The sequence below is a fragment of the Rhinatrema bivittatum genome, chromosome 7 (assembly GCF_901001135.1).
Source record: "Rhinatrema bivittatum chromosome 7, aRhiBiv1.1, whole genome shotgun sequence".
Classification (NCBI taxonomy): domain Eukaryota; kingdom Metazoa; phylum Chordata; class Amphibia; order Gymnophiona; family Rhinatrematidae; genus Rhinatrema; species Rhinatrema bivittatum.
Genome location: NC_042621.1, coordinates 232,008,670 through 232,032,531, shown reverse-complemented (window position 1 = coordinate 232,032,531; position 23,862 = coordinate 232,008,670). Strand labels below are relative to the sequence as shown.

The 23,862-nt window shown below is 42.4% G+C and overlaps 1 protein-coding gene across 8 annotated transcripts in view; it reads left to right on the top strand.

The window, feature by feature from the left end:
* KNDC1 (kinase non-catalytic C-lobe domain containing 1) overlaps window positions 1-23,862 on the top strand; it is a 283,690-nt gene that overhangs the window by 178,302 nt on the left and 81,526 nt on the right. For all 8 annotated transcript variants that reach the window (XM_029609968.1, XM_029609973.1, XM_029609974.1 and 5 more), the window contains one exon: window positions 3,205-3,428. In XM_029609968.1, the coding sequence (XP_029465828.1) occupies window positions 3,205-3,428 (224 nt within the window). The remainder of the gene's footprint in view (window positions 1-3,204; window positions 3,429-23,862) is intronic.

The window sequence follows — 23,862 nt, the reverse complement described above, 5'->3', positions numbered from 1 at the left end:
AACTAATGTCAGTGCAAGTAACTATGACTCAGTCCATGAAGAGGGCCATAAACTATTGGCTGACTCTATCAATTCTAGAAGGAACATAAGAACAGAAGAAATTGCCATGCTGGGTCAGACCAAGGGTCCATCAAGCCCAGCATCCTGTTTCCAACAGAGGCCAAACCAGGCCACAAGAACCTGGCAATTATCCAAACACTAAGAAGATCCCAGGCTACTGATGCAATTAATAGCAGTGGCTATTCCCTAAGTAAACTTGATTAATAGCAGTTAATTGACTTCTCCTTCAAGAACTTATCCAAACCTTTTTTGAACCCAGCAACACTAAGGAGGAGCACCATTTCACAACCCCATGCATCAACTAATCCTAACCATAGTTTCATCCATGAGGAGGTGGGGAGCTCATCTGCTTCACCTAAAGACACAAGACCTTTGGTCACCACAGGAAAGCACTCTCCAAAGCAGTCTATTAGAATTAAGGGTAATAAGGCATGCAATATATATACCTTTTCTCATCAACTCCAAAGGAAGAGGACAACCAATTGGCCATGTTTTATATAAACAAGGAAGGCGGGTCTGGTTCCAGGATACTATGCAAAGAGGCAGTACTGATTCTAGAATGGGAAGAGAATCATGCCATTCAATTATAAGTGACTTAACCTTCCCGGGGTGATCAACACAGAAGCGGACAGACTCATCTGGTTTTTCCATCCCCATGAGTGAGCTTTGCATCAAAGGATGGCGAACAACCTCTTCAGGAGATGGGGTGTCCCATGCCTGAACCTCTTCACCACAGAGAGCAACACAGAACTGCCAAGATTTTGCTTCCTGTACCTGAGCCAAGGCAGAGTCTCCCGGGATGTGTTCCTGATCCCCTGGATAGGAGATCTTTTACTCATACCCGCCGATACCGCTAATAGGTAGGGCAATCTAAAAGTGCATCGCGGCGGAAGCAGATCTCATCTTCATTGCCCCAGCTTGGCCCAAGCAACCATGGTACACTTATCTAGTACAGCTTTCAAATCAACCACCATTCTCGCTGGGGAACACTGCAGATCTGCTGTCTCAGGAGGGAGGCATGCTTCTACATCCCATGTATTTCTCTCTTCATCTGACAGCTTGAGATTGAAAGGAAGGTATTGTTGTGGTTCCCAGCCGCGCTTACTTGCGACCAGACCCCCCTAACCTCCTCCACGATGCCAGCACAGGGTCCCCATCTTAGCGGGCAGCAGCGCACGGGCCACAGCGCGACTGCTTCTGGACATCAGGGAGCAGCGTCGGGAGAGATGCGGCAAGCCCCGCCTCTTAAAGAGGCCGCGACGCCAAGACCAGGCCGGCCCAGGAAGATGACATCATCAGCCAGGGAGATTTAAACTCCCTCTGAGGAATGGAAGACGCCTTTGCAACAGGTTCCAGTGGTTGTCTGTTGTTCTGGCTTTCCTGTCTTCTGGCTTGATTCGGATTGGATTTGGACTTGTTGCTCGCCGCCTGCCTTGGACCTTTGCCTGGATTTGGATTTCGTTGTTTCACTGCCTGCCCCGACCTGTGGTTTGGATTACCTGTCTTCTGGCCCCGACTCGGATTGGAACTCGGACTGTGTTGTTTGCCGCCTGCCTTGGACCCCGGCCTGGAACTCGGACTGTGTTGTTTGCCGCCTGTCTTGGACCCTTCCCTGGAACTCGGACTGTGTTGTTTGCCGCCTGCCTTGGACCCTTGCCTGGAACGCGGACTGTGTTTGTTTGCCGCCTGCCTTTGACCCTTGCCTGGAACTCGGACTGTGTTTGTTTGCAGCCTGTCTTGTACCCTTGCCTGGAACTCTGACTTTGTTGACTGCCGTACCTGGGGACTCCTTGCCGGATTGTGCTGCAGTATATTCCACCCGCCAGAGACGAGCACACCTAGACGATATCGGTGGGTATCATCCCTCGTCTCGGTCCAAGGAACCACTACCATAACAGGTATTAAGTCACCTTCCTCTATCATCAGAAATTCAGGACATTCTAGTATCCACAAAGATAATTATGTCTTAGTGTTCGCTGCGATTTGTATGGTTGAAGTGCCACACCTATTAGGCTGGAGTTTCTAGCTTGGATGATGTTAAAAATTAGTGTTAATACTTTATAATAGATTCTGGATTGTACTGGCAGCCAGTGTAGTGATATCAGCGAGGGGGTGATGTGGTCAAATTTCCTTGTTCCTAATAAAAGTCTTGCTGAGGTATTTTGTAATAACTGTAAAGGTTTTAATAGTCCTGTAGGAAGGCCTAGTAATAGAGAGTTGCAGTAATCTATGTTTGAGAAAACTAGTGTCTGTAATCCCAGCATTATGTATCCTTCAACCCAAATGTGTGGGGATTACTGGTTATGAAGAGGACATTAGCTAACTTGTTAACTCAATGCATTCACTTTTGTTACTCAACTCAACCTTTGGCACATCAGCTTTGAGCTGCAGCAGTTTTCAGTGTTGGGCATTTGTAAGGCAGCTACTTGGTCATCTTTCCATACTTTCACATCTCATTACTGTCTAGACCAACAGGCAGCTTCAGACACCACGTTGGGAGCAGCAGTATTACGCCACGCCACTAGAACTTAGAGCTGTCTACTGAAATGGCGGGTTGGGCACACAGAACTTCTGTACAACCTACATCAAAAGACTGTATTATTCCTCCAGGTGCTTTGTCAGTAGTGTGCACAGTCAACTTTAAGCTGGGGACTCCCAGAAATCATGGCTAATTCAGCCTGCTTATCGACGGAGAAAAAGCAAGTTTGTTTTCCATAGATAACAGGATGAATTAGCCATGCAATCCCACCTTCCTCCCTGGACAGCCTCTTCTAATTTCTACCTGTTTTTTCTGTTCGATGCACTTCATTACTATCTTATGAACTGAAAAGACCAGGCGCACATGTGGGAACCACTGCGCAACCGCACAGAGCAAAGCTCTGTGTATCTTGAGAGAAGCCCTGCCCTGAACAGCCTGGAGGACGACTAAGACAGTATGGCTAATTCATCCTGCTATCTATGGAAAACACTATTTACAGTAAGCAAACTTGTTTTTTAGAATGAATTGAATTGTATAGGCCTCATACTGTATAAATATTTTCTATTCTCTCACAGTTTAAATTTGGATTTATGCTTGCTGTTGAAATTAACGAACATCAGTAAATGTAATATATATTAATTACTCCTTCCATCTCTCAATTTAAGAATAGCCAAAGGCGTTTCTACAATGAGCAGTACCTCACAAAATTCAAAAAGAAATAGCACTTCTCCTGCGAAGAAAAAAACGAAGACCAAAAAAGTTGAAAAACAGTCAAACCATGCACAGCTAAGTTTAGTGCACCATGAAGAATCTGTATGCATTACTTTCCCTCTCCTTGACGTGCCATTTCAGACTGATGGTTCACAAGAAACAGTTACTTTAAATGCAGGTAACCTATGTTTAATTTTCCAAAATATTGCTCTAGAAATGTATATTCATCAGTTCTCTGAAGACAAATAATTGAGCAGTCACACATGTTGGTAACATTATTATGATATGATTTCCAGAGCTTTCTATGAATAGTTCTCTGACTCTTCTTAGCATGTGCAGTAGAATGTGGGCATCTGCCAGCATGAAGAGTACTTCAATGAATATCATGTCTTTTTCACCTCATTTTTGTGGCATTATTCCCATTGAGAAAGAAAAGCTGAGTTTTATTTTCTTTTGCATTTTTTAAACATTTTTAGCGTACCTTAGTGAAGTTTTCTTATGTTCTCCTACTGTCTAGTTAAATTTTGAAACATCATATAGCAGTGAATGTACCTGCAGATCTTTACTGAGAATTTTCAAGACAAACATATAAGTTCAATTTGAAAATACTTTGGTAATTGTCTGAGTACATATTTACGGGCAAAAAGGTACATCATCTCTTTGGAGGGCGTAATTTATGCATGTAAGCACACATATGTATTTTTTAAAATCAATCAGTATCACTTAAATTTTAAGAGGAGCCCATGCATGTACCCATAAATCCATGTATGCTTATCATTTAAAATATTCCTGACACACATATGAATTCAGTCTTTAAGTGCATATTTTAATTACATGCTTGCATAAGTGACCTTGGGAGGGGGAGAGAGAGACTCTGTTAGAGAGACAATATGACACTATATATATCTCCTGCTGTAAGAGGAGCACTTTCAACTCAGGGTGGATTTTTTTTTTGGGGGGGTGGAATTACAAGGGTCGACAGACCCTTGCAACCTAGGCAGACCAATGTAACACCGCCCCCCTCTAAAAAAAAACAAAAACAAAAACCACCCTGTTGAAAGTGTCATATTGTCTCTCTACAGAGTCTATCTCTTTCTCTCTCTCTCCCCTCCTGCAAAATTCAGGGTTATCTGCGTAAGTCTTGGTCTCGTCCCAGAATGCCCATGCCCCGTCCCCTTTTCTACATTCTTATTCATGACGTGCACACAGATATGTACGCATGTTATTCCCAGCTTCTTAAAGTTCATGTTGCTCACATGTGGTCCACATACACGTGTATCAGGCCATTTTTACATAAAAACATAAAATATGCCATACTGGGTCAGACCAAAGGTCCATCAAGCCCAGTATCCTGTTTCTAGTAGTGGCCAGTCCAACTCACAAGTACCTGACAAGTACCCAAACATTAAATAAATCTCAAGTTACTATTGCTTATTAATAGTTTATGGATTTTTCCTCTAGGAACTTATCCAAACCTTTTTTAAACCCAGTTATACTAACTGCTGTAACCACATCATCTGGCAATGAATTCCAGAGCTTAACTGTGTGCTGAGTGAAAAAGAATTTTCTTTGATTTGTTTTAAATAAGTTACTTGCTAACTTCATGGAGTACCCCTTAGTCCTTCTATTATATGAAAGAGCAAATAAGCAATTTACCTTAACTTGTTAAAGTCGTTTCGTAAATGACCATGTAATCCTACTCTCTGTTTCCTGTCTTTTAACCAGCTTGCAGTCCACAAAAGGACATCACTTACTATCCCTATCTTAGAAGTCTCTCATGCTGGACTTTGTTGATTGCCTTCTGAAAATCCAAATACACCACATCTACTGGTTCAACTTTGTCCACATGTTTATTCACCCCTTCAAAAAAATGTAGGAGATTTGTGAGGCAAGACTTCCCTTGGGTAAATCCATGCTGGTTTTGTCCGATTAAACCATGTCTATCCAAATGTTTTGAGATTTTATTCTTTATAACAGTTTCCACAATTTTTCCCTGCACTGAAGTTAAGCTCATCGGTCTATAGTTTCTCGGATCACCCCTGGAGCCCATTTTAAATATCGGGGTTACATTGGCCATCTTCCAGTTTTCAGGTACAACGGATGATTTTAATGATAGGTTAATTAATTGAAATGTGTCGAAAATTTAATTTTTTAGTACTTTCAGAACCCTGGGGTGTATACCATCTGGTTCAGGTGATTTTCTATTCTTCAGTTTGTCAGTCTAGCCTACAACATGCTCTTGGTTCACCGTGATTTGGTTCAGTTCATCTGAAGCATTACCCTTGAAAACCATCTCCTGAATGGGTATCTCCCTAATATTCTCTTCAGTAAACACCGAAGCCAAGAAATCATTTAATCTTTCCAAGATGGCCTTATCTTTCCTAAGTACCGTTTTAGCCCATCGATCATCTAACGGTCCAACCGATTCCCTTGCAGGCTTTCTGCTTTGGATATTTTTTTTTAAGTTTTTATTGTCAGATTTTGCCTCTACAGCCAACTTCTTTTCAAATTCTCTGTTAGCCTGTCTTATCCATGTCTTAAATTTAAGTTGCCAATGCTTATCATAATCCTGTTTTTCTTCTGATGGATCCTTCTTCCAATTTTTGAATGAAAATCTTTTGGCTAAAATAGCCTCTTTCACCTTACTTTTTAGCCATGCTGGCAATTGTTTGACCTTTTTTTCCACCTTTGTTGATGTGAGGAATACATATGAACTGTGTTTCTAGGATGGTATTTTTTTTAACAATGTCCACACCTGTTGCACACTTTTTACCTTTGTAGCTGCACCTGTCTTTTTTTTTTTTTAACTATTTTTCTCATTTTATCAAAGTTTCCTTTTGATAGTTGTGCTAGAGCCATGGATTTACTTACTGCCCCCTTCCAGTTATTAATTCAAATTTGATCATATTATGATCACTATTGCCAAGCAGCCCCACCACCGTTACCTCTCTCACCAAATCCCGTACTCCACTAAGAACTAGATCTAAAATTGCTCCCTCTTTTGTCAGTTCCTGAACCAATTGCTCCATAAAATTGTCATTTATTCCATCCAGGAACTTTATCACTTAAGCATGTCCTGATGTTTCACTTACCCAGTCAATATTGGTGTAATTGAAATCCCCCATTATTACTGCACTTCCAATTTGGTTATCTTCCCTAATTTCTCTTAGCATTTCACTGTCTGTCTCTCCATCTTGGCTTGGTGAAAGGTAGTATACCTCTATCACTATACTCTTTCCCAAGACACAAGGGATTTCCACCCATAAAGATTTGATTGTGCATTTAGTCTCATGCAAGATCTTTTTCCTGTTGGACTCTATGCTATCAGGGCCATAAAGTGCCACCCCCACCACAAAGATGCTCCTCTCTATCATTGCGATATTATTTGTACCCTGGTATAGCACTATCCCTCTGGTTATTCTCTTTCTACCATGTCTCTGAAATGCCATTTAAGTCTATGTCATCATTCACTGCTATACATTCTAATTTTCCCATCTTCTCAGACTTTTGGCATTAGCATACAAACATTTCAAAGAGTGTTTTTTGTCATTTGTCAGAAAGAAAAATCATCATAACACTTCCGGTAGGCATCTGGATGTTGATCATGATGTGACCAACCTCTACACAAGGATGTTGCTAAGAGCTATCAGGAACTGCTAGGGGAGACTATTATTTTATTTTGAACAAAAGAGAAAAGTCCAGTTCTGCTGAAATGGTGCCAAAGACAGGACCATGGAGCAGCATGGTCTTCTGGAGGCAAGGAGTTGCCAAAGCAGACATTGACTTCTTTAGTGCTAAAGCCTGTTGCTAGGCTCAAAGGTCCCATATCCACAGAATTTTGCCAATCAATGGGCTCTGCAGACCCATCAAAGAATAAGGACTGTTGTTGAACTCCTCTGAAGCACAGCTGTGAGAGCAGGGAAATAATGAAATGTGCTGTCTTAACCCCAAAGAGATTACAACATAAGAATATAAGACTTTCCATACTGGATCAGACCAAAGGTCCATCAAGCCTAGTATCCTGTTTCCAACATTGTGGTCAAGCCAAGTCACAAATACCTGACAGGATCCCAAGGGGTAAATAGATTCCAAGCTACTTATCCCAAGAATAAGCATTGGATTTCTGCAGTTCTACCTTAATAATGGTTAATGGACTTTTCCTCCAAGAGCTTGTCCATTATGGGAGGTACCCGTAATGGACAAGCCTTCTCCATTACGGGAGGTACCCGTAATGGAGAAGGTTTTCATGGGTAATGATTCAGATGGGCTGAATCAAATCACGGTGAACCTAGAAGATGTGGTAGGCCTGATTGACAAACTAAAGAGTAATAAATCACCTGGACCAGATGGTATACACCCCAGAGTTCTGAAGGAACTAAAAAATGAAATTTCAGACCTATTAGTAAAAATTTGTAACCTATCATTAAAATCATCCATTGTACCTGAAGACTGGAGGATAGCACATGTAACCCCAATATTTAAAAAGGGCTCCAGGGGCGATCCGGGAAACTACAGACCAGGTAGCCTGATTTCAGTGCCAGGAGAAATAGTGGAATGTGTTCTAAACATCAAAATCACAGAACATATAGAAAGACATGGTTTAATGGAACAAAGTCAGCATGGCTTTACCCAGGGCAAGTCTTGCCTCACAAATCTGCTTCACTTTTTTGAAGGAGTTAATAAACACGTGGATAAAGGTGAACCGGTAGATGTAGTATACTTGGATTTTCAGAAGGCGTTTGACAAAGTTCCTCATGAGAGGCTTCTAGGAAAAGTAAAAAGTCATGGAATAAGTGGCGATGTCCTTTCGTGGATTGCAAACTGGTTAAAAGACAGGAAACAGAGAGTAGGATTAAATGGACAATTTTCTCAGTGGAAGGGAGTGGTCAGTGGAGTGCCTCAGGGATCGTATTGGGACCCTTACTTTTCAATATATTTATAAATGATCTGGAAAGAAATACGACGAGTGAGATAATCAAATTTGCAGATGACACAAAATTGTTCAGAGTAGTTAAATCACAAGCAGATTGTGATAAATTGCAGGAAGACCTTGTGAAACTGGAAAATTGGGCATCCAAATGGCAAATGAAATTTAATGTGGATAAGTGCAAGGTGATGCATATAGGGAAAAATAACCCATGCTATAATTATACAATGTTGGGTTCCATATTAGGTGCTACAACCCAAGAAAGAGATCTAGGCTTCATAGTGGATAACACATTGAAATCATCGGTTCAGTGTGCTGCGGCAGTCAAAAAAGCAAACAGAATCTTGAGAATTATTAGAAATGGAATGGTGAATAAAATGGAAAATGTCATAATGCCTCTGTATCGCTCCATGGTGAGACTGCACCTTGAATACTGTGTACTATTCTGGTCGCCGCATCTCAAAAAAGATATAATTGCGATGGAGAAGGTACAGAGAAGGGCTACCAAAATGATAAGGGGAATGGAACAGCTCCTCTATGAGGAAAGACTAAAGAGGTTAGGACTTCTCAGCTTGGAGAAGACACGTCTGAGGGGGGATATGATAGAGATGTTTAAAATTATGAGAGGTCTAGAACAAGTAGATGTGAATCGATTATTTACTCTTTCGGATAGTAGAAAGACTAGGGGGCACTCCATGAAGTTAGCATGGGGCACATTTAAAACTAATCGGAGAAAGTTCTTTTTTACTCAACGCACAATTAAACTCTGGAATTTGTTGCCAGAGGATGTGGTTAGTGCAGTTAGTATAGCGGTGTTTAAAAAAGGATTGGATAAGTTCTTGGAGGAGAAGTCCATTACCTGCTATTAAGTTCACTTAGAGAATAGCCACTGCCATTAGCAGTGGTAACATGGAATAGACTTAGTTTTTGGGTACTTGCCAGGTTCTTATGGCCTGGATTGGCCACTGTTGGAAACAGGATGCTGGGCTTGATGGACCCTTGGTCTGACCCAGTATGGCATTTTCTTATGTTCTTATGTTCTTTTTTAAATGCAGCTACACTAATATCTTTCACCACATCATCTGGCAATGAATTCCAGAGCTAATTACAGAAAGATTCCCAAAACCTAGGGACGAAGATTAGACACATGGCAAAGACCATTGCATTTTCAGAAGTTTTACCTGTTCATGGAAAGGGGAAGGAAAGGCTCTGCCAAATAAACTTCCAGTGTCTGGCTCAAATCATGATATAAATCAAGTGGTTTTGGTTACATTGGTGGCTGGGGCTGTGTATGGAACAGTAAAATGTTATACTGTAAGGTTTGTCTACATTTGTCCTTGGCCGGAAAGAGGATGCTAAGTGAGAAATTCAGAGCATGTACTATGAGGCATTTAAACTAGAAGATGGGGATAGCAGGAGGTGGCCAATGAAATTGTCATGTCACCACCAAGCAATACAGGAATTGGGAGAAAAAAACGACAAAGCCAATTAGCTCAAAATACAGAAAAGATGACTAAGAAGAGCAGCAATCCTAGGGAGACGAGTTGGAAAGCTATGATCACAAATGCTCATAGTTTGGGCAATAAAATCCCAGACCTGCAATCCTTAATGCTGGAAGTGGACTTGGACATATTTGCTGTTACAGAGACCTGCTTCCCTGAGTCTCATGATTGGGATATGGCCATTCCAGGCTATAACTTAAGGAAGGACAAAGAGGACAAAGAGGACAGAAAACTTAACATGACAAAGCGAGACTTCTATGCCAACAAAATACACCAATTCCAATACAATCCTAAAGTACTATACGACTACGTGAACTCACTCACCAAGACAACTACTCCCGACATCCCTGATGTAGTAGCCAAATCCAAATGCGAAGAACTTGCCACATTCTTCCAAACCAAAGTAGATAAATTGCTATCCAAGTTCTCCTCCTCTACCGGTCCCAGCAACCACTTCGAATTGGACATCAATCAAACAAAGACCAGTAACTATACTAAAGTTCTCTCCTCCCTAGACTGCACTTCTACATTAGAAATAGAAACCTTTATCAAGAAAGCCAAACCGTCCACTCACCCATCTGACACTATACCCACTAAACATCTTCTCACAATACCCAACATCATTGCCAAACCTTTAACAAAAATCATTAACCTGTCCATTAACTCTGGGCAGGTACCCCTCCCCCTGAAACAGGCAATTGTCAAACCTATTCTAAAGAAGCCCAAACTTGACCCTTCTGATCCAGCTAATTATCACCCTATATTAAATCTTCCATTCATTTCTAAACTCCTTGAAAAAACTGTCAACAAGCAACTTACAGAATACCTTGAAGATAATCATATCCTTGCCCCCGCACAATACGGTTTTCGGAAATCTCATAGTACTGAGACTCTTTTACTTTCCCTGACAGACCACATTATCAAAGGATTTGAGAAAGGGCAATCATACATTCTTGCCTTCCTTGACATATCCTCCGCTTTTGACACCGTCAGCCATCCTATTCTCCTACAGCGGTTGACTGAAATTGGCATTACAGGCATTGCCCACAACTGGTTCAATTCCTACCTCAGCAACAGAGATTACAAAATTCAATTAGGAAATCACGTATCCAAGGCCATCCCCCTCAACCGAGGTGTCCCTCAGGGTTCTTCCCTATCCTCTACCCTATTCAATATATACATCCTACCTCTCTGTTACTTCCTTTCCAGTCTAAATCTCCCTCATTACATATACGCTGATGATGTTCAGCTGCTCATACCCATCACCGACTCTCTATCGAAAACCATGGATTTCTGGAATGAAACCCTCTTCTCCATTAACAATCTCCTATCTTCCATCCACCTAGCCCTTAATACCACGAAAACTGAAATCATGCTCATCTCACCCCAAAACCAACCAATCCTCCCCCCTATTACGCAGTTCCAATTTGCCCAACAAGTCCGTGATCTGGGAATCATCCTTGATGGTCATGTCACACTTAAGAAATTCATCAATAACATACTCAAAGACGGCTTCTTTAAACTCCACACACTAAAAAAACTCAAACCCCTACTACACCCCCCCCGATTTCCGTACAGTGCTTCAAACTACAATCTTCGCCAAGACTGACTACTGCAATTCCCTACTTCTCGGCCTACCCAACAATGCCATCCATCCCATTCAAATCCTGCAAAACACCACAGCCCGGATATTGACCAACTTACGTAAACATGACCACATTACCCCTGTTCTAAAAGATTTACATTGGCTTCCAATAGCTTCCCGCATACAATATAAGGCGCTCTCTCTAATCCATAAGGCCTTATACAACCCTGAAATGAATTGGTTTAACGATTCCTTCCATTTACACCAGTCTATTAAGCCTACCAGACATGCACACCTTGCAACCATGCCTATCCCTTCTCCTAAACTCTACAAACTTACTTCCACGAGAGCCCGTGCATTATCGATAGCCGGGCCAACCCTCTGGAATACAATGCCAGTTGACTTACGGCAAGAGGAATGCCTCAAATCTTTCAAGCGGAAGCTTAAGACCTGGCTCTTTGCTAAAGCATACACCTAATTTTTCACTCTTCCTATCCATTATATCCACCTTCCACTCCCCCCTCTACTTTCCCCTTCACTGTCCCTCTCTCCCTCTCCCTCCCTCTTCCCCTCCTACTTCTTTCCCCCGCTCCTCCCTCCATCTCAGCTCTCCTCTCACCTCCTCCCCTTTCTCCCTCACTAGCCTGCCTGCACTTCTTAGTCTTTATTTTCCATTGTACATATGTATATAATTGCAAACGTTGCTATAATATAATTAATGCAAACTTTCCCATGTTATCTCCCACCCCCTTTTAATACCTTGTTCGCATGTTTTAATCGTTCAATGTAAAGCGCCATGCCTGGCGCCAGTTTATGTTACAATGTGAACCGATATGATATCCTGGATGAATGTCGGTATATAAAAATTTTAAATAAATAAATAAATAAATAAGATGGATGAGTAGCTCTTTATGTCAAAAATTATATTCAGGCAACTGACCTGCAAGGAGCGTGGGGTAGAGAAGAAGCATTATGGACCATTCTAAAAAAAAAAAGATGATGGTACATCCCTTTTTACTAGAGTGGCTTATAGGCCTCTTATTCAAATGGAAGAACTAGGGATCTGGTCGAAGACATCCAAAATGTGGGAAAGAAGGAGAAGTGTTGATTGTTGGAGAATTTAATCTACTGCATGTAGACTGGAGAATCCCTTCTGCGGAATCTACTAGAGGTAGAGGGATAGTGGATACCCTTCAAAAGGAGCTGTTCAAACAAATAATAATGGAACCCACGAGGGAGGGAGTTATACTCGACCTAGTGCTCACTAACGGGGATAATGTCTCTAATATCCAGGTGGGTGCCCATCTGAGCACCAGTGATCATCAAACGGTATGGTTTGATATTGCAAATAGGAAACGGAGAGGTCACACGAAGACCTGAGTTTTAAGTTTCAGAAATACGGACTTTGTTGAAATGGGGACATACCTGGAGGTAGAACTAGAAGACTGGGAGAAAATGAGAGAGTTGGAACAACCATGGGCCAAACTAAAAGGAGCAATTACAAAGGCAACAAATCTATATGTTAGAAAAATAAACAAAAGTAAGAGAAGTAAGAAACCAATCTGATTCTCAAAGGACGTGGCTGATAAGATAAAGGCAAAAAAACAAAAAAAAACAGCATTCAAGAAATATAAAGAATCCCAAAAAGAGGAACATAGGGAAGAATATCTGGTGAAACTGAGGGAGATGAAAAAAGAAATCAAGAAAGCAAAAAGTCAGGCGGAAGAAAGGATTACCAAAGAGGCGAGGTGACAAAATATTTTTCAGTTATATCAGAGAAAGGAGAAAGGTCTGACATGGTATAGTGAAATTGAAAGATGATAAAGATCAATGTGTGGAGAGAGACAAAGAAATGGTTGAAATATTAAACACATTCTTGAGTTCAGTGTTCACTAAAGAAGACCTTGGAGAAGGACCGTCACTAGTTGGCAAGACTGTGGATGGGGATGGAATACATGAAACTCCCTTTACAGAAGAGAATGTATGGGAAGAGCTAGTAAAACTGAAAGTGGACAAGGCCAAGGGGCTGGAAGAGTTACATCCTAGGATACTGAGGGAGCTCAGAGATGTGCTAGCGGGTCTGCTGAAGGACATGTTCAATAGATCCCTGGAAATGGGAGTGGTGCCGCATGACTGAAGAAGAGCTGTGGTGGTCCTACTTCACAAGAGTGTGAGCAGAGAGGAGGCTGGAAACTACAGACTGGTTAGCCTCACCTCAGTGGTGGGAAAATTAATGGAAACTCTGTTGAAGAAAAGGATAGTGAACTATCTACAATCCGGTGGTTGCTTGACCCACGGCAGCAAGGATTCACTAGAGGAAGGTTCTGTCAGAAAAATCTGATTGATTTTTGTAATTGGGTGACTAGAGAATTGGATAAGAGAAGAACCCTCGATGTGATTTACTTGAATTTTAGTAAAGCTTTTGATACAGTCTCACATAGGAGACTCGTGAACAAAATGAGAAGCTTGGGAGTGGGTGCCAAAGCAGTAGCATCTATTGCAAACTGGTTGACTGATAGGAGACATCATGTAATATTAAATGGAACCTATTCTGAAGAAAAAACGATGTTAAGTGGAATGCCACAGGGATTGGATTATTGCGCAGGAGGTGGACCCTTGGGACGAGGTGGGGTTAACGCTACCCATAGGGCAAGCCCTACAGGTCCTCACCGTCGGCAGGTGGAGCTGGCTGATTGATGGAGGCCGGCTGGAGCTTCACCAATATCAGCCCTCGTTCCCCTCAGGTTGAGCCCTTGGGTACTGGGGCCACCTGGTCTTTGATGGGCCTCCGTCTGAGGACTTCCAAGAGGTGATGAGAGGATCAGCCAGGGGCCAGCAGTAGTAGTTGAGATTGGAGAACAAGTCCAGACGAGGCAAAGTCCAGGAGACCCGGGCACCAAGGAGAACAGGAACAAGACAGGGGGTGCCAGAGTAAGAACAGGCTGAAACCTGAGAGGTCAAGCCCATAATAGATTCAGCAGAGGTGTGGAAGAACAGGCAGTGATCAGGACAGGCGGCAGGCAAGGAGAAGTGGCAAAACATGCACTGGTCAAACCAGGAGTCAGCAAAGGATGGTCAGGCGAGACAAAGGTCAAACCAGAATCAGGCAGGAATGTAGTCAGACGAAGCAGAGGTCAAGCCAGGTATCAGTCAGTAGTGTGGTCAGACAAAGCAGAGGTCAAGCCAGGTATCAATCTGAAACATAGTCAAGGGGTAGAAATGAACACAGGAACAGGAACGGATATCAAGAACAAGGCAGGACCAGGAATCAGGAACACAGACGAAGCAGGAACAAACTGGCAACCAGGAACACACAGGAACAAGCAACTAGTACATGACAAGCTTGGAAACCTGTTGCCAAGGCAAGGAAGCACTGGCTTATATACTGGGACCCAGTGATGTCATCATCCAGGGCCACGGGCTGGTTTCCCGCTGCAGCCCCTTTAAAGGTAGAGCAAGTGCGTGCACGCGCCTAGGGAGAGGCGCAGCATGGGACGACGGCATCTCCCCACGGAGCTGGGACATCCGCAGAGGAGCTGGGAGCAGCACAAGCACGGAGGCGGCTGCCCATGGCCACGAGAGGCGGAACCAGTCGCTGGAGAAGGCAAACGGGGGCAAGTGGGCCCGACCGCGGACAACAGGTTTTTGGACCGTTCTGTTCAATATCTCTGTGAGCAACCTGACAGAAGGCATAGAAGGAAAGTTTGTCTGTTTGTGGATGATACTAAGATCTGCAACAGAGAGGACATGCCTGAAGGAGTAGAGAGAAGTAAAAGTGATTTAAGAAAGCTTGAAGAGTGGTCAAAGATTTAGCTGGGATTCAATGCGAAAAAGTGCAGAGTCATGTATCTGGGCTGCGGTAGTTCAGAAGAGCTGAATGTGATGGCTGGTGAAAGCCTAATGTGCACAGAATGGGAGAGGGAACTTGGTGTGATAGTGTCTAATGATCTGAAGGCAGTAAAGCAATGTGACAAGGTGATAGCTAAAGACAGAAGAATGCTGGGCTACATAGAGAGAAAAATAACCAGTAAGAAAAAAAGAGGTGATAATGCCCTTGTACAGGTCCTTGGTGAGGCCTCACCTGGAGTACTGCATTCAGGTCTGGTGCCCATATGTCAAAAAGGATAAAGACAGGATAGAGGCAGTCCAAAGAAGAACGATCAAATTGGTGTGGGGTCAGCATCAGAAGTCTTATGAGGAGAGGCTGAAGGATCTGAATATGTATAGCCTGGAAGAGAGGAGGTGCAGGGGGAGATATGATACAGACCTTCAGATACCTGAAAGGTTTTAATGATGTTCAATCATCACACCTTTTCCATTGGAAAGAAGTCAGTAGAACTAGAGGTCATGAAATGAAACTCCAGTGAGGACGATTCAGAACCAATCTCAGGAAATATTTCTTCACAAAGAGGGTGGTGAATGCCTGGAATGCCCTTCTGGAGGAGGAGGTGGTGAAGACAAAAACAGTGAAGGAATTCAAAGGATCATAAAATAAACACTGTGGAGCCGTAGAGGCTACAGGATGGAAATAAAGGAAAAAGTGCATGGGGGTAACTGAGGGTAACTTGCTGGTGTGACAGTTGCTACCTTTAACAAATAAGCCTTGATACTGTTAATGCAGCTCCATCATTGCTCTCTGCTTCAATTGCAGTGGGAAAAGGGGATTTGGATTCAGAGAGCAACCAATGAGGGCCCTGACTTTTATGGTTTGGGGAATAAATAAACATGGGGGTAACTTGCTGACGCAGCTTTTACTACCATTAATCACTAAGTGTGATACTATAGATGCAGCTCCTTCATTGCTTTCTGCTTCCACGGCAAGGGTTTAGGGAAATTGGATTTGAACAGCATCCCAGGGCCTGACGTTTATGGTCTGGGAAACTGATAAGCAGGAGTGTAACTTGCCCAGTGCAGCAGATACTAGCATAAGCATAAGGATGCTGGTCAGACTGGGTGGATCAGTCATTTCTATGTTTGTATGTTTCTAATTATGCACTGAGTAAAAACATATTTTCTCTTATTAGTTTTAAATGTATTACTTAACTTCATTGTGTCCTCCCTTGTCTTTGTACGTTTCGAAAGAGTAAACAACTGATTAACAATTACTCGTTCCATTCTGCTCATTATTTTATATATCTCCCCTCAGCCGGCTCTTCTCCAAGCTGAAGAGTCCTAACTTCTTTAGCCTTTCTTCATAGGGGAATTGTTCCATCCCCTTTATTATTTTGGTCACCCTTCTTGGAGGAGAGCTTTCTCCTTCAAATGCGTTTGCCATGAGCAGAGGTCTAGCTCCAGGTACTCGGCACCTATCGGGCTGATCTGACAAAAGCTCGTTCTCTTTCTGAGCCTCATCATATCTTCAGCTCAGGTATCTTTAAAAAATAACTTCAGAGGCAAATGCAAGAGGCAGTGGCTTAGCACAGGAAAGCACTGAGTGGCAGGCATCAATCAATCTGACTGCACTAGGTATATCCAAAGATTCATTTTGTAAACCCTGACGACCAATATAGGTCCTCAGGGGCATGGTGCCGATCTTTACCTGAGACTCTTGAGACCTTGAGCAAACTATCCTGGCTTGCTCAACTTTAAAATTACCAGAGTCATCCAATGGATCAAAGATAGATCACTAGCCTCTCATCCCAACAAATTACTGGTTCAAGACTGCCAAAGCATATTTGCTCTTTCAGTACCTCTCCGGCAGAGGCAGAGAGATCCATTTTGAGTACTGTTCAGGTTCTAGAATTAGAGTTCATCATAAATGACTCTAAATCCAACTTGAGCCCATCACCTCAATTGCCATTTATAGGGCTCTGCTAGACATGACTTGGACCATGGCTTTCTTCCCTGCCAGCAGAATCTCAGATTTACTGTTCGCAATGGAGGAAGTAAGGTGGATTCAGGAGACCTCAACAAAGAATATGTTAAGGATATTGAACGGTATGGCCTTAACAGTATATCTTTGTTATTAACTATTTGTCTCTTTATGTATTTCTGTACAGTGCTATGTACACCTGATAGCACTATACAAATGGTTATTTAACAATAAGAATTATAATACCAGTACATGTGCTTCTCGTGGATTTGGATATAATTACTTACCTTTCCAAATCCATGTTCAAGGCAAGTTACAATTCAGTTACAGTAGGTAGTTCCCTGTGCTAGTGAGATTACTAGAGATGTGAAACGGAACCTGAATCAGTTCGGATTCCGGTTCCGATTCACATCGTGTTTGTTTTTTTTTTGTCCGGCCAGATCGCGGTTTTGTTTATCAGCTGCGCCCGAGCCGATAAACAAAAAACCCACCCCGCCCTTTAAAACTAATCCTTTAGCTTCTCCCACCTTCCCGACCCCCCCAAAAAACATTTTACAGGTACCTGGTGGTCCAGTGGGGGTCCTGAGAGCGATCTCCCGCTCTCGGGCCGTCGGCTGCCACTAATAAAAATGGCGCCGATGGCCTTTGCCCTTACCATGTGACAGGGTATCCATGCCATTGGCCGGCCCCTGTCACATGGTAGGAGCACTGGATGGCCCGCGCCAAAGTTTCCTTTTGATAGTTGTGCTAGAGCCATGGATTTACTTACTGCCCCCTTCCAGTTATTAATTCAAATTTGATCATATTATGATCACTATTGCCAAGCAGCCCCACCACCGTTACCTCTCTCACCAAATCCCGTACTCCACTAAGAACTAGATCTAAAATTGCTCCCTCTCTTGTCAGTTCCTGAACCAATTGCTCCATAAAATTGTCATTTATTCCATCCAGGAACTTTATCACTTAAGCATGTCCTGATGTTTCACTTACCCAGTCAATATTGGTGTAATTGAAATCCCCCATTATTACTGCACTTCCAATTTGGTTATCTTCCCTAATTTCTCTTAGCATTTCACTGTCTGTCTCTCCATCTTGGCTTGGTGAAAGGTAGTATACCTCTATCACTATACTCTTTCCCAAGACACAAGGGATTTCCACCCATAAAGATTTGATTGTGCATTTAGTCTCATGCAAGATCTTTTTCCTGTTGGACTCTATGCTATCAGGGCCATAAAGTGCCACCCCACCACAAAGATGCTCCTCTCTATCATTGCGATATTATTTGTACCCTGGTATAGCACTATCCCTCTGGTTATTCTCTTTCTACCATGTCTCTGAAATGCCATTTAAGTCTATGTCATCATTCACTGCTATACATTCTAATTTTCCCATCTTCTCAGACTTTTGGCATTAGCATACAAACATTTCAAAGAGTGTTTTTTGTCATTTGTCAGAAAGAAAAATCATCATAACACTTCCGGTAGGCATCTGGATGTTGATCATGATGTGACCAACCTCTACACAAGGATGTTGCTAAGAGCTATCAGGAACTGCTAGGGGAGACTATTATTTTATTTTGAACAAAAGAGAAAAGTCCAGTTCTGCTGAAATGGTGCCAAAGACAGGACCATGGAGCAGCATGGTCTTCTGGAGGCAAGGAGTTGCCAAAGCAGACATTGACTTCTTTAGTGCTAAAGCCTGTTGCTAGGCTCAAAGGTCCCATATCCACAGAATTTTGCCAATCAATGGGCTCTGCAGACCCATCAAAGAATAAGGACTGTTGTTGAACTCCTCTGAAGCACAGCTGTGAGAGCAGGGAAATAATGAAATGTGCTGTCTTAACCCCAAAGAGATTACAACATAAGAATATAAGACTTTCCATACTGGATCAGACCAAAGGTCCATCAAGCCTAGTATCCTGTTTCCAACATTGTGGTCAAGCCAAGTCACAAATACCTGACAGGATCCCAAGGGGTAAATAGATTCCAAGCTACTTATCCCAAGAATAAGCATTGGATTTCTGCAGTTCTACCTTAATAATGGTTAATGGACTTTTCCTCCAAGAGCTTGTCCATTATGGGAGGTACCCGTAATGGACAAGCCTTCTCCATTACGGGAGGTACCCGTAATGGACAAGCCTTCTCCATTACGGGAGGTACCCGTAATGGAGAAGGTTTTCATGGGTAATGATTCAGATGGGCTGAATCAAATCACGGTGAACCTAGAAGATGTGGTAGGCCTGATTGACAAACTAAAGAGTAATAAATCACCTGGACCAGATGGTATACACCCCAGAGTTCTGAAGGAACTAAAAAATGAAATTTCAGACCTATTAGTAAAAATTTGTAACCTATCATTAAAATCATCCATTGTACCTGAAGACTGGAGGATAGCACATGTAACCCCAATATTTAAAAAGGGCGCCAGGGGCGATCCGGGAAACTACAGACCAGGTAGCCTGATTTCAGTGCCAGGAGAAATAGTGGAATGTGTTCTAAACATCAAAATCACAGAACATATAGAAAGACATGGTTTAATGGAACAAAGTCAGCATGGCTTTACCCAGGGCAAGTCTTGCCTCACAAATCTGCTTCACTTTTTTGAAGGAGTTAATAAACACGTGGATAAAGGTGAACCGGTAGATGTAGTATACTTGGATTTTCAGAAGGCGTTTGACAAAGTTCCTCATGAGAGGCTTCTAGGAAAAGTAAAAAGTCATGGAATAAGTGGTGATGTCCTTTCGTGGATTGCAAACTGGTTAAAAGACAGGAAACAGAGAGTAGGATTAAATGGACAATTTTCTCAGTGGAAGGGAGTGGTCAGTGGAGTGCCTCAGGGATCGTATTGGGACCCTTACTTTTCAATATATTTATAAATGATCTGGAAAGAAATACGACGAGTGAGATAATCAAATTTGCAGATGACACAAAATTGTTCAGAGTAGTTAAATCACAAGCAGATTGTGATAAATTGCAGGAAGACCTTGTGAAACTGGAAAATTGGGCATCCAAATGGCAAATGAAATTTAATGTGGATAAGTGCAAGGTGATGCATATAGGGAAAAATAACCCATGCTATAATTATACAATGTTGGGTTCCATATTAGGTGCTACAACCCAAGTAAGAGATCTAGGCTTCATAGTGGATAACACATTGAAATCGTCGGTTCAGTGTGCTGCGGCAGTCAAAAAAGCAAACAGAATCTTGAGAATTATTAGAAATGGAATGGTGAATAAAATGGAAAATGTCATAATGCCTCTGTATCGCTCCATGGTGAGACTGCACCTTGAATACTGTGTACTATTCTGGTCGCCGCATCTCAAAAAAGATATAATTGCGATGGAGAAGGTACAGAGAAGGGCTACCAAAATGATAAGGGGAATGGAACAGCTCCTCTATGAGGAAAGATTAAAGAGGTTAGGACTTCTCAGCTTGGAGAAGACACGTCTGAGGGGGGATATGATAGAGATGTTTAAAATTATGAGAGGTCTAGAACAAGTAGATGTGAATCGATTATTTACTCTTTCGGATAGTAGAAAGACTAGGGGGCACTCCATGAAGTTAGCATGGGGCACATTTAAAACTAATCGGAGAAAGTTCTTTTTTACTCAACGCACAATTAAACTCTGGAATTTGTTGCCAGAGGATGTGGTTAGTGCAGTTAGTATAGCGGTGTTTAAAAAAGGATTGGATAAGTTCTTGGAGGAGAAGTCCATTACCTGCTATTAAGTTCACTTAGAGAATAGCCACTGCCATTAGCAGTGGTAACATGGAATAGACTTAGTTTTTGGGTACTTGCCAGGTTCTTATGGCCTGGATTGGCCACTGTTGGAAACAGGATGCTGGGCTTGATGGACCCTTGGTCTGACCCAGTATGGCATTTTCTTATGTTCTTATGTTCTTTTTTAAATGCAGCTACACTAATATCTTTCACCACATCATCTGGCAATGAATTCCAGAGCTAATTACAGAAAGATTCCCAAAACCTAGGGACGAAGATTAGACACATGGCAAAGACCATTGCATTTTCAGAAGTTTTACCTGTTCATGGAAAGGGGAAGGAAAGGCTCTGCCAAATAAACTTCCAGTGTCTGGCTCAAATCATGATATAAATCAAGTGGTTTTGGTTACATTGGTGGCTGGGGCTGTGTATGGAACAGTAAAATGTTATACTGTAAGGTTTGTCTACATTTGTCCTTGGCCGGAAAGAGGATGCTAAGTGAGAAATTCAGAGCATGTACTATGAGGCATTTAAACTAGAAGATGGGGATAGCAGGAGGTGGCCAATGAAATTGTCATGTCACCACCAAGCAATACAGGAATTGGGAGAAAAAAACGACAAAGCCAATTAGCTCAAAATACAGAAAAGATGACTAAGAAGAGCAGCAATCCTAGGGAGACGAGTTGGAAAGCTATGATCACAAATGCTCATAGTTTGGGCAATAAAATCCCAGACCTGCAATCCTTAATGCTGGAAGTGGACTTGGACATATTTGCTGTTACAGAGACCTGCTTCCCTGAGTCTCATGATTGGGATATGGCCATTCCAGGCTATAACTTAAGGAAGGACAAAGAGGACAAAGAGGACAGAAAACTTAACATGACAAAGCGAGACTTCTATGCCAACAAAATACACCAATTCCAATACAATCCTAAAGTACTATACGACTACGTGAACTCACTCACCAAGACAACTACTCCCGACATCCCTGATGTAGTAGCCAAATCCAAATGCGAAGAACTTGCCACATTCTTCCAAACCAAAGTAGATAAATTGCTATCCAAGTTCTCCTCCTCTACCGGTCCCAGCAACCACTTCGAATTGGACATCAATCAAACAAAGACCAGTAACTATACTAAAGTTCTCTCCTCCCTAGACTGCACTTCTACATTAGAAATAGAAACCTTTATCAAGAAAGCCAAACCGTCCACTCACCCATCTGACACTATACCCACTAAACATCTTCTCACAATACCCAACATCATTGCCAAACCTTTAACAAAAATCATTAACCTGTCCATTAACTCTGGGCAGGTACCCCTCCCCCTGAAACAGGCAATTGTCAAACCTATTCTAAAGAAGCCCAAACTTGACCCTTCTGATCCAGCTAATTATCGCCCTATATCAAATCTTCCATTCATTTCTAAACTCCTTGAAAAAACTGTCAACAAGCAACTTACAGAATACCTTGAAGATAATCATATCCTTGCCCCCGCACAATACGGTTTTCGGAAATCTCATAGTACTGAGACTCTTTTACTTTCCCTGACAGACCACATTATCAAAGGATTTGAGAAAGGGCAATCATACATTCTTGCCTTCCTTGACATATCCTCCGCTTTTGACACCGTCAGCCATCCTATTCTCCTACAGCGGTTGACTGAAATTGGCATTACAGGCATTGCCCACAACTGGTTCAATTCCTACCTCAGCAACAGAGATTACAAAATTCAATTAGGAAATCACGTATCCAAGGCCATCCCCCTCAACCGAGGTGTCCCTCAGGGTTCTTCCCTATCCTCTACCCTATTCAATATATACATCCTACCTCTCTGTTACTTCCTTTCCAGTCTAAATCTCCCTCATTACATATACGCTGATGATGTTCAGCTGCTCATACCCATCACCGACTCTCTATCGAAAACCATGGATTTCTGGAATGAAACCCTCTTCTCCATTAACAATCTCCTATCTTCCATCCACCTAGCCCTTAATACCATGAAAACTGAAATCATGCTCATCTCACCCCAAAACCAACCAATCCTCCCCCTATTACGCAGTTCCAATTTGCCCAACAAGTCCGTGATCTGGGAATCATCCTTGATGGTCATGTCACACTTAAGAAATTCATCAATAACATACTCAAAGACGGCTTCTTTAAACTCCACACACTAAAAAAACTCAAACCCCTACTACACCCCCCCGATTTCCGTACAGTGCTTCAAACTACAATCTTCGCCAAGACTGACTACTGCAATTCCCTACTTCTCGGCCTACCCAACAATGCCATCCATCCCATTCAAATCCTGCAAAACACCACAGCCCGGATATTGACCAACTTTCGTAAACATGACCACATTACCCCTGTTCTAAAAGATTTACATTGGCTTCCAATAGCTTCCCGCATACAATATAAGGCGCTCTCTCTAATCCATAAGGCCTTATACAACCCTGAAATGAATTGGTTTAACGATTCCTTCCATTTACACCAGTCTATTAAGCCTACCAGACATGCACACCTTGCAACCATGCCTATCCCTTCTCCTAAACTCTACAAACTTACTTCCACGAGAGCCCGTGCATTATCGATAGCCGGGCCAACCCTCTGGAATACAATGCCAGTTGACTTACGGCAAGAGGAATGCCTCAAATCTTTCAAGCGGAAGCTTAAGACCTGGCTCTTTGCTAAAGCATACACCTAATTTTTCACTCTTCCTATCCATTATATCCACCTTCCACTCCCCCCTCTACTTTCCCCTTCACTGTCCCTCTCTCCCTCTCTCCCCTCCCCTCTTTCCCCCTCCTACTTCTTTCCCCCGCTCCTCCCTCCATCTCAGCTCTCCTCTCACCTCCTCCCCTTTCTCCCTCACTAGCCTGCCTGCACTTCTTAGTCTTTATTTTCCATTGTACATATGTATATAATTGCAAACGTTGCTATAATATAATTAATGCAAACTTTCCCATGTTATCTCCCACCCCCTTTTAATACCTTGTTCGCATGTTTTAATCGTTCAATGTAAAGCGCCATGCCTGGCGCCAGTTTATGTTACAATGTGAACCGATAT